At 42.7% G+C, this 14,256-nt stretch overlaps 1 protein-coding gene across 1 annotated transcript in view; it reads left to right on the top strand.

Annotated features, from left to right (window-relative positions):
* The window catches only part of FNDC1 (fibronectin type III domain containing 1), a 46,584-nt gene extending 33,147 nt beyond the window's left edge, over positions 1-13,437 (top strand). The window contains exons 16-20 of the mRNA XM_026044726.1: positions 5,339-5,418; positions 7,299-7,328; positions 9,419-9,580; positions 10,596-10,718; positions 12,139-13,437. Of these exons, the coding sequence (XP_025900511.1) occupies positions 5,339-5,418; positions 7,299-7,328; positions 9,419-9,580; positions 10,596-10,718; positions 12,139-12,254 (511 nt within the window). The 3' untranslated portion in view covers positions 12,255-13,437. The remainder of the gene's footprint in view (positions 1-5,338; positions 5,419-7,298; positions 7,329-9,418; positions 9,581-10,595; positions 10,719-12,138) is intronic.
* The last annotated feature ends 819 nt before the right edge of the window (positions 13,438-14,256 follow it).

Here is a 14,256-nt window from a genome sequence, read left to right as displayed (position 1 = left end):
CGTCTTGGCCGCTGTGATGTGGGGGGTAACCTAATGCTCTCCTGTTTCTCTTCTCTAACCTTTCTCTAAGCCTCTCTCCTTTTGCCTCTCAGTTCCTGCTCCTACCTTTGCATCTCAGTCTCCCTTATGGCGAGTTAATTTTTTTCCCATTTTTTTCCTCATCARTTTTCTGTATCTTCCCCTCCATTCCCCCACCACTCACAGCTCATGAGGCCATGGAGGCATCACCAGTACCCCCAAGGTTCCCCTGCTTGGGCTTCTCCATCACCTGCTTCTCTGCCATTTCCACCCTCCAGACCCAGCCCCTCATCCCCTCACAGCAACACATCCTTCTCCCGCGATCCCTATGGACAATGTGGAATGCCCACTATAGCTCGTGCTTCTCTGTGTCCCACATTCCAAGGGCTGTAGGTCACTGGCAAGAGCAGCTGGAGTGAAGGTGCACTAGGGGCCCTGCAGCTGCTGCCCCAGAGCTGTGCTCGGTGTGGGGAGAAGCAGCGGGGAGCGGAGCTGCCAGCCTGCCATACATCTGCCGAGAGGTGTGAGAGCTCTGCRTGGCAGAAGTTCACGGACTGGCTGATTCTGAAGGGATTTTTTATAGGAGCAGCAAAAGTCTTATCCGTGAACTTTATGACTCCCCTGCCAAATTTTGAGTTTCAAAGTAGGGAAGTTCAAACACTGCTTAAGCATATTATTTCCCTAGCATCTTTCTGAAGAATAGTGTAATACATTGGCCTCTATTATGCCCTCAGCAGGAGAAATAAAGCTTCATGTGGGGTCTGTGGTGGAATAGGAGGGCTCTTTTCAGCAGGAAAATTGTGTTTATCAGCCCATCTCATTTTCATTCTCCAAATCCACAGACAGAATTGATTGCATATTTTTCATCTTAAAAATAACTCCCTAACCACTAGTAAAGAGCCCCATGACTAATTAGGAAAATATGGCCTGGGGTCTAATGTTAGTCTAAAAATTATGTGTTTGCATCGTGAATGCATTTTGTGAGAAATCTCTGATTAAGTCAGATTTACTGTACACAGATGCTACTGATTCTGCCTGTTCTATATGAGGGGTTATTGGTGGTTCAGTCTGTGGCCTGTCAGAAAACGGTTAGTATCTCAGCAGAAACCAGCTCCAGAAGACTTAAAGCWGTCACCATACCTTGGAAAACACTTTGAGGAGAGCATTACACAAAATTACAGTTCAAATTGTGCACATCCTGGGCTTTTTTCTACCTAGTATTTAACTTTTACAGAATAAAACAAAAATCTACATATAAGATAAGATTTCTTTTCAGGCTTAGTTTAGCCTCCATCTGCCTAGTGGAGGCTTTTCCGTTAGCTAAACTCTGGTTGGCTTTAGTAGCACAGGAGCTGCTTCCTTGGGAAAGTGAATATAACCCCTAAATTTTCAAACACTKTGTTAAACCTTAAAAACGGCAGCCTTGGCATTTCAAACTCCCTCTTGAAAGTAGTGAGGCTTTTTCCACCTTTTCTGCAGAAAGCTGTGGCAGTGCCTCACGGGAGTGATTAGGTAATCTCATGATTTAAAACGCTTACCCTTTACTGCCATATCTCCATGTCTCGTCAAACCTTCTTCCTTTTGCACTGGATTTTCATTCCCTTCGGGGCTGTTTTGATCCTGGATTGCCTGTTACTAATTCCAGCCTTGTTCGGGGTCTTTCACAGAGGTTCTCAAACATCACTCAGGGCTCGCAATTACAAACAGTGGCTTGATGTCCTGCCTCTGGGGGCCAGATGTAGTGAGAATTCCTGTTTCCTTTCTATATCCCCGTTACAGCAAAGCAGCAGTATATCCAACAAGTGTCCAAATCCGCAACTGGTTGCTCTGTGCCACCRGAGCAGCACAAAACAGGAGAGGTGCTGACTTGGGAATGAGCCTTGCACATGTGCAGGTAGCGGAGCTGTGTGGCCCACACCTGCCTCACGACAGCTCTGCAGGAATCTGCTCTCCCAGCACAGCTCTGGGGCCTGCTATTACATCCATTTTTAAAGGTTTGTGATACATCTAGTTGCAGCTTAGCTTTGATGCAGAAGGATGCTCTGCATTAGCCTGTCAGCCTGCTCTCGGCTGCGGGGGCTGCCTCTGCAGCTGCGCRTCCCTCGCGCCAGCATCCCGCCGCCCCGGAGAAAGGCTGGGAAAGGCTTCGTGTAAGCAGGCATCTCCAGCAGCCGCGGCAATGATTTGTGGCTAGCACGCTGCCTGAAAACAGCTGCTCCTGCAGTTAGTGCGCTGAGCGATTAGCTCACTTCCTAGCTATGAGTACAAGCGATTTATTTCCAACAGAAGGACGATGCTTGGAATTAGGTTATAAAATCTTCTGTTTTGCTCTAAGTGGCAGGTATGGTGATACCATTAGTCACAGTCTAAATGAATAAAAATAGTACTTACTCATTTTTATGTTACAGTTTGTTTTGTCCTTTTTTAACACTTCAGTAGAAGTAGCATATAGCATCTCAAAGGAGCTTTATTTTTAGGAAGAAAAGCTTTTCTTGCACGTATGAAAAGTAACCAATGCATTGTGTTGCATTTGCTGCAGTTGTGTTTTTTTTCTGCTTATAGATGAAAGCTCATTACAATTCTGGTTAAGCAAAGTCCTGTCAAAGCACAATCAGTTACTACATTACAAATTTTATTTTTTTATGTATTTCTTCATTGAGTCATGAAGAACAGCTATGTTACATTGATTTTATATTTCCTGGCAAAATCAGCGGCTATAAAGCAGATAAAAGATTCTGACCAATGAAATTGGATTCARTGCCTGGATCTGGGAAGGATTTGGCAGTTTGTTTTTTATTTGTCATGTCTGAAGAAGAAATACAGCCTGCCTGCAGTGTTTTATCAACATTCTTAATACAGTAGTCATAGCCTGGTCTATGGCTAAATCACAAATCAGCAAGTCATGAAACCTGGCGCTCTTTCTCACACTGCTAAAGGTTTCTTGTCTATAAGAAGGCTTAGGAACTATTTTCTCTTGTGTAGTGAAGAAAAATACTCCTAATTTCATCACTGTTTTTTTTTTTTTTTTCTGACAGTCAAGACAGCTCGAGCGATTATATYCCCAATGGCCTTTTCTGTATGTGGGCACCTGAATGCAGTTGCCCTCTTTGCATCTATTACAAGCTACTGCGTTACATATTAGATATACAACTGCAAGCTTTTTCCCCACTTAAGTAGAAGAATTTTGAGCATGAGACAGGCCATCTAGGGCTACATTCTCCTGTATTAAATGTGAACCGTGTGCCTCCTGTATCTCTTGGGAATGTTTTGAAGCTAGTATCAACACTAGCATGTGAAGAACATTGGAATTTTCACACACAAGGTGTTACTGTGTTGCAGAGATGCTATCTAATTATCAGTGCTACCTCTTGGGAAGCAACAAAAAGCTGGTGATTCATACAGTTGTCATCATCATGCTTTGAATCATTACAAAAAAAAGCAAAGATCTAGGCTGGAAAACTTTTTCTCCTCCTGCGCTTTTGCTCTATTTAAACCACGTGCAGGGCTACATCAGTGTGGTGTTAAGCTGCCCTGTGGTCCTTTCAGGAGCCAGTGTGAGGAGCAGCAGCCGGGTAGTAGTCCCTGGGTTTGGCGTCGTGTAGCTCCCTGSCTAGAGCCGAGTGGAAAAGATGCGACCAGGTGAGGGAGGCCTGAAGGAGCCTGTCACACCGCTGGCTCCGGTGTCCTTTGGTTGCAAGGGCAGCCAGGGAGCTAAAGCAGCCCCTTGGCAGCTGAGCTCTTCGGAAGAGCCAAGTGCCCAAGACCAGCGTGAGCCATGGGATGCAGCAGGGATGCAGGGGACCCTCGTCACTGTGTGGGGACAGGGGTGGGTCCTTGCAGAGGCTCCGACCATGTGAGTGCTCCAGGCCTGGCACCGGGGAGAGGTGACACGTCAGCCACTGGCGGCTCGGGATATTCCGGTCCCCGCAGCCAGTTGACCTTGCATGAAAAGAAGGCAATCTTTTTAATGAAAAAGCAGGCTAGCTCTCACAGGTCTTTTCCCGTTTATCGGTGTGATTAGTTTCATCAGTGTTCAGCTCTTCTCAGGAGCCAGTTTCAGGAGCCCGAGAGGAGGAGTGGGCAGGGATGTCAGGGAGCAAGGACCAACCGGTCTCAGGAAGGACAGCTGGCTGACGGAGAGCCGTGGGGTCCCACTAGGGTTTCCTTGGCTTCCCTGGAAAGCTACAATCTGTGCTCCTCATAAGCCAAGCCCCTCTCCATCTGGATTTAGTCACAACCTGCAACCTTCCCTGGTTTCTCAAGCTGAGGAGTGTCAGGCCTGTGGCTCAGAAGGGAAATTACCATGGGAGACAGAGCAGGAAGGGGCCTCATTCCCTGAGTGCGTGGGCTGTGCACGGCCTTCGTGGGCACCGCTCCTTTGGAGACATCTGCTTTGGGGTGAGAGCCTGTGTCGAGCTCCCAATGCTGTGTGGGTATTAGAGATGCATGGTCATTGTATTTTTCTCTTGATTTCTTTACAAGAGTTAATTTGAGCAGGCGTGCAAGAAAGGAAAACTTTGATACTGACTCTTATAAAAATGCTATGCTTGAATTTTTTACAGTGGTCTTCAATTCCAGTTGGTTTCTGTTGGTCTAGAAAAATTAAAATGTAAGCAAAGAACACATTAGTCTGGAAAAAACGGTCAGGGTAGGCACCAACTAAAAATACCCGCAGTGTGTGGAAATGAGCACACTAAGTGTCAGAATAATCTTGCTTCTCTCAAGCAAAGAATGGTTCTCTAGTGGCTACTCCTGCACTTYGGGTTAAGCATGTGATGTAAGTAAATACTGTGGAGATTCATCACCCAAATGGTAAGTAAGTCAACGTATGAAGCTTTTTCATATCATTCAAAGACGGGAGTCTTAATGCCTGTAGAATTTATAAGATAAGGTCAAAGGATTTGGTTCTTTCTGATCTCAGAGAAATCTGACCCAGCTTTACATTGCAACTTACACCACTGATTTCATGGGAGTTAGTCTAGCTTTAAACTGCCATGGCCAAGATTAATTTGTTTCCCTGCAACTTTTTCTTCTATTCTATTATTATGGGTTGTTCCAACTGAAAGTGGATATAATTGTGCATGCTTGTTGGAAGTGAGGCTGAAAAAAAAAAAGGAAAACAAAAAGTGATGTCTTTCTGTGAGAGCTCTCCCTGACAGAGTATCTAACTGCATTTATTGGAGCGGGCATCTGAACTCAGTGAATTGCACTGGTTTAATTCTCACCCAATTTTTATATTGCAATTTGTTTGTATTTTATAATCTAGCCATTGCTGTGGAATAGATGTTTTAATCTTATTTTCCTTCTCTTTTTGTTTCAGTTATTATTTCAAAGTCCAAGCAAAGAATCCCTTTGGTTATGGACCTGTTAGCTCTTCGGTCTCATTTATCACTGAATCTGGTATGCTCTGCTTGTTATTTTCATCTCAAAGATGACTTCGTAGCAATGAATGAGGCAGGTCACAAATTGAAACCGGCATGGTAATAATGATGATCATCCCAGATTTGCTGCTTTGAGATTATTTTTAGGTTAATCATTTGTTTTCAGTAAAGCTAGGAAAATAATATGCACTCCTAATACCACTATGAAAATGTAAGTGATATTAAGGTGATCATCAGGGGAACAGGAAGTAAAATCTAAAATGCGATTTAAACTACTATTAATGTTCAAAAATATACAAGCAATGGGAAGTTCATTGTCTTTGATAGATTGACCAGACGTTTAATAAATTAACTCCCTAATTGTGAGCAGCTGAACAGTTGGAAATGGTTGTTCCTGTAAAAAATATAGGAAATGATTGTTCCATCAGATGGACAAAGTTCTCCTTTCTTTTTTTGACTTCTTTCACAGTGTTTAAGAGCAACACCTCATACTAAAAATAATATGATAAATGAGATTTTTTTTTAAATCCTTTTCATTTTCTTCCACTGAGCCAAAAGCCCACAGCCCTCTTGAATAACAAGGGATAAATTCTTCGATCTTTACTTGAGCAAAATATACATGGTCCTCAAGGACTACAAATTTTGCCCTTTTGGCAGTACTAGCGGATTCTGTTCCTGTCATTGCCCCTTTTGTTTCATGCTGTTTATTTTGCTCACTTCAGAGGTTCCTTTAAAAGCTACACAAATGAGTCTTCACAGAAAGGAGACAAAGATGCAAGATAAATAAATGGTCCTATATAACATGTGCACAYTTTTTTAAAGAAATAATACAAGCTTAAGTATATATCCAACCTGTTATTCCATTTCAAATCAGCCACCTTGTGAACTGTATTTAGCAGGTTAAATCCATCAAATTTACAGTTGTATTTGCAGTTCTGATCTTTCCTGTGTCATGTGGCAAGAGAAGGTCGCTTTCCAACTGGCACAAATACAAAAGCAGTTGCTAAATCTAAAGCCAAGTGGTGCAGTTACAGTGATGGAATAAATCAGGAGAGAGAGAGATGGCTAGTTCAGAACGCTCTTCCAGTGGAATTGAAAGGTTGGAGCTGATGAACCAGACTCTGTTTTTCTGCTCATTCTTAGCACAGTYGTTGTGCTGGCAGAAATATTTGCCAGTGTTTTAACTATCGCTCTGGATTTCTTGACAGCGACTGGTGATCATGGGATTAAGTTTATTGAAAATGTTAGGTCTTACACTCGGTAATATCCAGAAGGGAAAAGAAAGCCTTTGCTCTATTTCATCAGACAGTAAAGGGACCCTGGAATCTTTCTTTCCAAAGACTAAATAGTGCTTTTTCTCCAGGCATTTTGTGTTCAATAAGGCCAGTCACAAGATGCCATGTAATGCATATAAAGATGTTTATGCTTTAGAGACAGTTGAGTTAACCTAATTCTGCATTTGTTCTTTTATTCTTTCTTTCAAACAGAGAGCAATGTAAGTTGAGCAGAGCTGTTTATGTGTTAGACAGYGGTCCCTAAGCTCTCTAGGTGGCTCTTACTGAAATTCTACCACTGGGATAAAAGGAGTTAAAATGATACATTTTACATGTTCATGAATAGCGCTACACAATTGTGCTAAAAATGGGTATCTGAGACTGAGATTTGCAGACAAAGTGTAGGTTGCATTTCCCTCTGAAAATTAGGCCTGCAGGTGTTACTTAAACTGGATATGCAGGACCCTGCAGTGAACTTGTCTTCCTGATTCGAGGAACTCCTGAAAGGAGGGATCCGTTTCAGAGCTTGCTGACATCTTTGTGAGTGGCGTTATGTATTTGCYGTTATAGAATGAGGTTTGGAACAAAATACTAACATGTTTCTTTTGTATTTGTTTCATTCCAGATAATCCCCTCCTCATTGTTAGACCACCTGGTAAGTCTGATTCTGGGTTATTTTTTTCCATAAAGAAGTCCATTAAAGGTGCAAAGCAACAACATTGAATCATGTTAACAGAGAGCTTCAGTTAGAGGTTTAGGCAKAAACAGAAATAAATTTATTGTGCTAATTCACAAAGCATTTTCTATTTCAGAATGCCCTTTTCTGGTCTTTAAAAAGGAAATCTTGTGCAGATACATTAGTCTATAGATTTTGGCAAGTCTTATGCCTGGTACAATAGCTTTTATTGCTCTGTAATATAAGTACTAGACTGTATTGCTTCTGAATCCGTGTCTCTCAATTGTCTGAGCACAGACTGAATGGTGTAATCAGTCTTTATCTAGCTGTARTGCTCAATTATATTGATCATGACATTCCTATAAGTAAATATAAAAAAAGGGTTCAAGGAGGTTGTGGGTCTCCTTCTCTGGAGGTCTTCAAAACCTGCCTGGACCCCACCCTGTGYCCCGTGCTCTGGGTGTCCCTGCTGGAGCAGGAAGGTTGGACTAGATGATCGCTAGAGGTCCCTTCCAACCTTGAACATTCTGTGATTCTGTGTGATCCTGTGATTTGTACCTGAGCTGAATGAGAAGGATAGACAGTGAAGCTCTCGAGCTTGCTTTGAATTTCCAGGCTAACTTTACATCCTGCTTGTCTTATGGCACATTCAGCCCATAATCAGGAGAGCTCCCTTCCTTGTGCTAGGAACAAACTTCAGAACTTTCCAAGGTTGAGAACAACCTTCCAAGATCTTGGAAGGTGATGATCATTGCATTTTTAATTTCTGCTTCAACTGGACAAAGAGGAAATATGCAGTTGTAATGGTAGAGATAASAGGTACTAGAACTCTGGGAACCTGTGGACATGTCAAGCATCTGAAAATTCAGCTCAGCTCTTACAGGAGGTATTAGATTTATTAATCAGGATTGTTGGACTTGGTCAAAAGTGATGAACAAACGCAGACTATTGATAGCAACAACATTGCCTACTAGAAATAGGTAGTTAACGGCTTTATTCTGAAGACAAAACTGTGGCCAAAATCATGGAATCCTTTGGCTACATGACTAATTTCCTAAAGTCAATCCAGTTATATTTGTGTCTATTTCTGTGGTGTTCTGAGGATTACTGATGTGAATTGATGCTTCTCACATGCAAGCATTTGTAAGATTTGATCCATGTGCTTAGTGAGAAAGAAGAATTATTAACAAAAAAACAAAGCTACACTTCGAAAAAGTTCTTCTCAGTTATAAACTACCTCAAAATAGCCCTATGAAAACAARGGTCTGGACAGTAGCTAGAAAGTAGCCAGCCAGTTTTCACAGTGAGAGCTTTTTGTATCAGTCTGTATACATTAATACAAGAGCTATTTCAGAAGAAGTTATATTCCCTTGGTTAGTATTAAGCAAGCATTTAGGCAAGCCAATTAGAGCACTGAATGTTTCGCAATAAGGTTTAAAAGTTGTTTCTGCAGTAGCGTTCTGAACAGAGGTCCTCAGAAAAGATCTGTATCATCTTAGACTGTGATCTAATCTGTTTTGATGTAATGTGAGAAAGCAAAAGAGGAAAGTGGATTTCTCATTACATGTTTTTAATCAGATAGCAAGAGTAGACTTTATTTCATAGACTGTTACTCCCTGCAGAATTTTTAACACCTGTTYTTTAGCAAAAAGATTAGGTTTTGTACTTAGTGTTAAAATACAAATGATTATTCAGATGCTGTCATTRTCTGACCTAAGGTCAGGCTCTGTTAAAAAAGGAAAAAATATATCTTTATCCTTGGGAACAGCAGAGATCTTACTATAAACAGTGAGACTATTGGTTTACTTAAAACTGTAGTTCAGCATATGCAGTCATATTTTCTTTTCTTTCTTTACCATTTTAACAGTTGACTACTGCCTAGAAGGAATTTTATCAGGTTCCTTGCCTAAACCTTCTTTTTTTTTAGTATTTGTTCTTTAATTTGGATATCTGTTTATAGAAAGGACATGCATCTACTTCTTTTTAAAACACATAATGAAATGTTAATCTCAACAAAACTCAGACTAAAATGCTTACACCTGTCCGTAATCTTAATTTCTTTCTTCAAGGTGGTGAACCTATCTGGATCCCATTCACTTTTAAATATGACCCCACCTACTCGGACTGCAGTGGCAAGCAGTATGTGAAACGAACTTGGTACCGCAAATTTGTAGGAGTGGTTCTTTGCAACTCACTGAGGTACAAGATTTACCTCAGTGATGACCTGAAAGGTAGGCAGCAAAACTACGTTTTTATGAAGTATGAGTAGTTGATGTCATCTCCGTTTCCTCTCTTTCTTCACTCCTCTCTGAGTCTGTGAAAGAATCATGCAATGGTTATCTTGGAGTCCTTCCCTTGAGAAGGTTAGAAGTGAGAGCCTGGCCACCCTGCTTTTCCATTGATGGCCTTSTGCTTGTCCCTCGGCATTAGCTTTTGGGCAGAGCTCTTTAAGCAGGAAACGCTCTATGCATTTATGTACTAAGAAAGCTGAGGGCTCTGTACTGTGGAAGCAAAGCTGTGCTCCCCACACATCTCCCTGGGAAGCCTAACACTCACCCCACAGGCACATGAGCCATGGTGGCATGTGATGGGGTAGAGCTGGGAGCCCTAGAGATGCCCAGATGCCCGATCCCAGCGGAGAGTAGGACACGGTGGTGCCCTGCCTGCCGGGTGACCAGTACTGCTTAAGAGTTAATAGCAACTCTTATCGGGATCTATTTCCTGAGAGAGAATGACAAAAACTTTCCATATTGCACTTTCAGACTACTGAGATTATTAGACGGTGCTAGTTTGTTATTTTTATGGCACAACGTTTGCATTATTTGAAGACAGTGTTTGCATATGTAATAAACAGAACCCACACCATCTATTAGAGCTTTCATTTGGGACTGCTGTCAAAGTAATAGCACTGGCATATGGCACTGTTTTTACTTTCTCATTACACATGGAGATGACTGGTGTGGTTGGAATTCCTTCCACCTGACATCTGTGCTGCAATGGACTCTGTCCATGGACTTGTAAAGTGGGAAATATTCCTTACGGAGCTAGAAAACATTTCTCTTTTCCTTAATTCTCCTGGGCCTCTCTTTTGAGCCATTGCTTATGCATGGATATATTGCTGTTTGTTGCTGTAATACTTAGCTGCTCTCTCACACATCTACTTTCCTGTCGATAGAAGAGCATCCCAAACTAAAATAAGACCWTCTGCAATGATGAGTAAAATAATGTGTCCATGTCACTCCTCAGACACCTTCTACAGCATCGGAGACAGCTGGGGAAGGGGCGAGGACCACTGCCAGTTTGTGGATTCACACATGGATGGGAGAACGGGACCTCAGACCTACATTGAAGCCCTGCCCACCATCCGAGGTACGGCAGCGCAGGACTGGGCTGCTGGCCGGGTGCCCTTTGCCCAGCCCAGATTTGGGGGTACGGAAGTGGGGCCCAGAGGCGGCCTCCTTGTCCGCAGCCGCTGCTGGCAGCTCTCCGGGCAGTCCTGCCGAGGCAGTAGCCTGTGAGGTAGTGCTGCATGTGGTTTAATGGACTGCCAAACTGCAGAGGTTTGTGGGTGTYCAGAGAAGGACAGGAAGAAAGAGAGGGGCATATAATAGACAGAACTTACAGGAACAGAATGTAAAATGGAAAGCAAAGAACATATAATTCTATGAAAACTTTCACTTCTGAGGTCTGCTTCACTGAATCAAATGACCATCTAGAGCTATGCAAGCAAGGGCTTTGCAAATGGTTTCTGACCAGTTCATTCAATGCAAGACACTTTGGAGAATATTTAGTGATTTAAGGTCAGACTGCAGCACTTACGGCCTGACAGATCACTTCAATCCTGGTGAAATTCTCTTCTTGAAGGTGCTCCTCTGAATAAGTTGCTAGACTACCATAGCCGGGAGAGTGGCAGCTTGCTCTGCAGGAGGAACCCAGTCATGGAAACCAGCCACTCTTTTCAATACATCATTTGATCCACATTATTCAAGTGGCTTTAATGGTTTTCATACTAAGTTATTTGTTAATACTCTTTTCATGGTGGCCTTACCAGGAGGAAACTGAAGTAGTCACTGACATTTATATAGCACAGGAAAGTATTTCTCTATTCAAAAGAATTTAATCCAGTGGTGTATTACGTGGTCTAGGAGACAGAGATACAGAATACACAGATATTTTATTATTGGCATCATAATCAACATTTCAGATGTTCCAGTGCATAAACTATGCAGAAAAGAATGCTGTGCCTTTCTTAATGCTTTAAGCAGTTRCATTCTTTGTACAGATGAAGGGAAAGGCTATCAGAAGGGAGCAAAAGGGCATAACTTCATATTTGCCGCAAGAAGTGCTACCTTTTTGTTTTGTGATATGCTGATTATTGATACATTCTTGCTTCTTATGAGATAATACGATCTGATGGTATTTTTCATGCTGGAGTGCTTCCTAAATTTAAACTGATTTGCCAGCTTCATAAATGCTGCTGAAATACAACTCCTTTTTACCATGAAATGCAGAAGCTCTTTGGCAGATCACAGAATTGTGCAATGGATAAGAGATTTTGAACGCTGAAACCAGTCAAAACTAGAAGAAATATAAAGAGTCGGAATGAAATCATTCGAGAAAGATCTAGGACAAATACCAGGGCTAGTAAATCTCCTTCTGACGAAGCCCCTGGGCAGACTGCTTCCTAGCTTTTCTTTTGGCTGCGGGGTTGGCTCTCCTGGCCTCGGGTGCTTTCTCAGGTTGCTCTGTGTTTATGTTTCAGTGCAAACGGGCGTTTTTCTCCCCGCAGGGTATTACCGGCAGTACCGCCAGGAGCCCGTGTCCTTCGGGCGCATTGGGCACATGACGCCCTATTACTACGTGGGCTGGTACGAGTGCGGCGTGCCCATCCCAGGGAAGTGGTAGCAGCCTGCTCCCCAGCGCCGGCAGCACGCACCGGCCCTGCTTCCCGCGTGATTCCTACGGGCGGACTGTCAGCAGCTGATTCGGAAAAGCAAGAAATAAAGAGAAATAAAAACCAGTGGAGACCAGCTGCTCAGGAAACCCCCATCAAGCCAAGTGTGGCCCCACTTTATCAGCCAGAACCTGTGGTGCTGCTTGATTTCTCCGTTCGGGAGCGTGGACRGGATTTGAGTGTGGTGCCCTACCTTCCTTCTCTGGGTCTGTAAGGCACTGAGAGGTGGTTGCAACGTGTGYGACCTGTGCAAACCGAAACTGTATTAGTCATGCAAATGTGGAAGTGTCTTGTATCTCGCAGGAATGACCTAAGCATGCTGTGCTTGCTTAAAGGAATGCTCAACCCTGGCCCGGGCTGCCCGCGGCGCGGCTGCGGGCCCCACGTGCAGCCGTGCCACCTGCCAAAGGCAATTCAGTCTCCTGAAGACTTGCTCTCTGGGTTTGCCCACTGCTGGACTAAGCACCAGGTCACAATGTAAATTCACTTTTTTATATATATATATATATATCTTTATAAATACAGTACTGTACATCTGCAGAAGTACTGCTTAGAGATGCTGAGATTTTCTTGTTCACTAGATAAATATGTTTGGAATTTTTATGTAAAAGGTGCTGTTACTTCTTTGAGATATTACTATGCACAATATATTATCCGTGGAAAGAGCTGTATCACAGCTGTGATTCTGTGATTCTTCTGAGTACTGTTGAACTAATATTTGATTTATTCATCAAAGACCTGTGGCAAGCTTCCTTGGTAGCCCTTAGACTGGGTGCTCAGTGGAAGTCCATCCCTCTACCCTTATCAGTGTGCCAAAAACATTTATCCAGCAGTTTATCAGGATCAGTGAGGCTTTCTATCCTTTATAGGTTAAAATCTTGAGTGCAACTGTTCTTTGATCCACTCACATCTTACTGGTATGTTAATGTTTCCTTGTCCGTGTCCTTCCCTTCACTGTGCAAAGGCATGGGACAAACAACTTGCCAATTGGAAACTGGGATTGACTTATTTTCACCCCATAAAGAAGTTCAAGTTACCAATCCAACTTGCAGGAAACTCCCTTGACTTTGATCCACCCTGGGGACGAATTTGTATACATTTTCTCCTGGATCCTACAGAAATCTGTTCCATTCAGGTCAGAAGCAATAGCTGGCTTGCCTGAAGGGAAGAACGATGGTCTTAATCAGACATCTGGACGTTTGTAATAAGGCAGGATTTTAGTGTTCCTCTTGGGAAATTTAGCATTTACTCTTCGACTACCATGGTCTTACCATGTCCTTGTAGCCTCTCAGTAGCAACCTTTGCTCGTGTTAATGAGATTCCAGCATTCTGCCTGGCAGAAGAGCGACATTCCTAGCGGATGGGTCCGGTCCCTGGTCCGCTGACCACTCTCGCTCTAGTTTATGTGCAGTGTAGGGCTCGTATCTTCAGATTTGCTTCCTGTAGTTAGACTAAATTGTGTGGGGAGAAAAGGAACCAAAATGGTTGAAAGAGCCTTTTATTATTCACGGTGACCTGGGTTTGAACACTTTAGTTGTTCTCAAATACTTTTGCTTCAGTGCAGTGCCAAATACATGGTCTTAAATATAACTTTTTTCCTAATAAACTTATGATACATATTTCCATTTCAATTTTATTCTTAAATTCAGCCTTTTTATGGTCATCTGTAACAAGTAATCTCACAGACTGACAAATTGTTAGATAACAAAAAGTCTTTCTTGGAAGAGGAGTGGGTGTCAAGCTTTTTTTAAGGTAGTGAAAGTGTGTAGGTACATTGTCCACTTAAGAAGGTGGTTATGAACAGCTAGCATGGCTTTACCAAGAGCACACATCATTCCTCACCAGTCTGTGGACTGGTATCATTTACCTTAACTTTTGTGAGGCTTTTGACATAGCCCCTCATAGTGTCCTTGCAGCCAAATTGCTGAGATAGGGCTTGGGCTCTCCGTGGTA

This window comes from Nothoprocta perdicaria, unplaced genomic scaffold, assembly GCF_003342845.1.
Source record: "Nothoprocta perdicaria isolate Ctin4 unplaced genomic scaffold, notPer1 scaffold_38, whole genome shotgun sequence".
NCBI lineage: Eukaryota > Metazoa > Chordata > Aves > Tinamiformes > Tinamidae > Nothoprocta > Nothoprocta perdicaria.
This window is presented reverse-complemented; position numbering and strand designations above follow the sequence as displayed.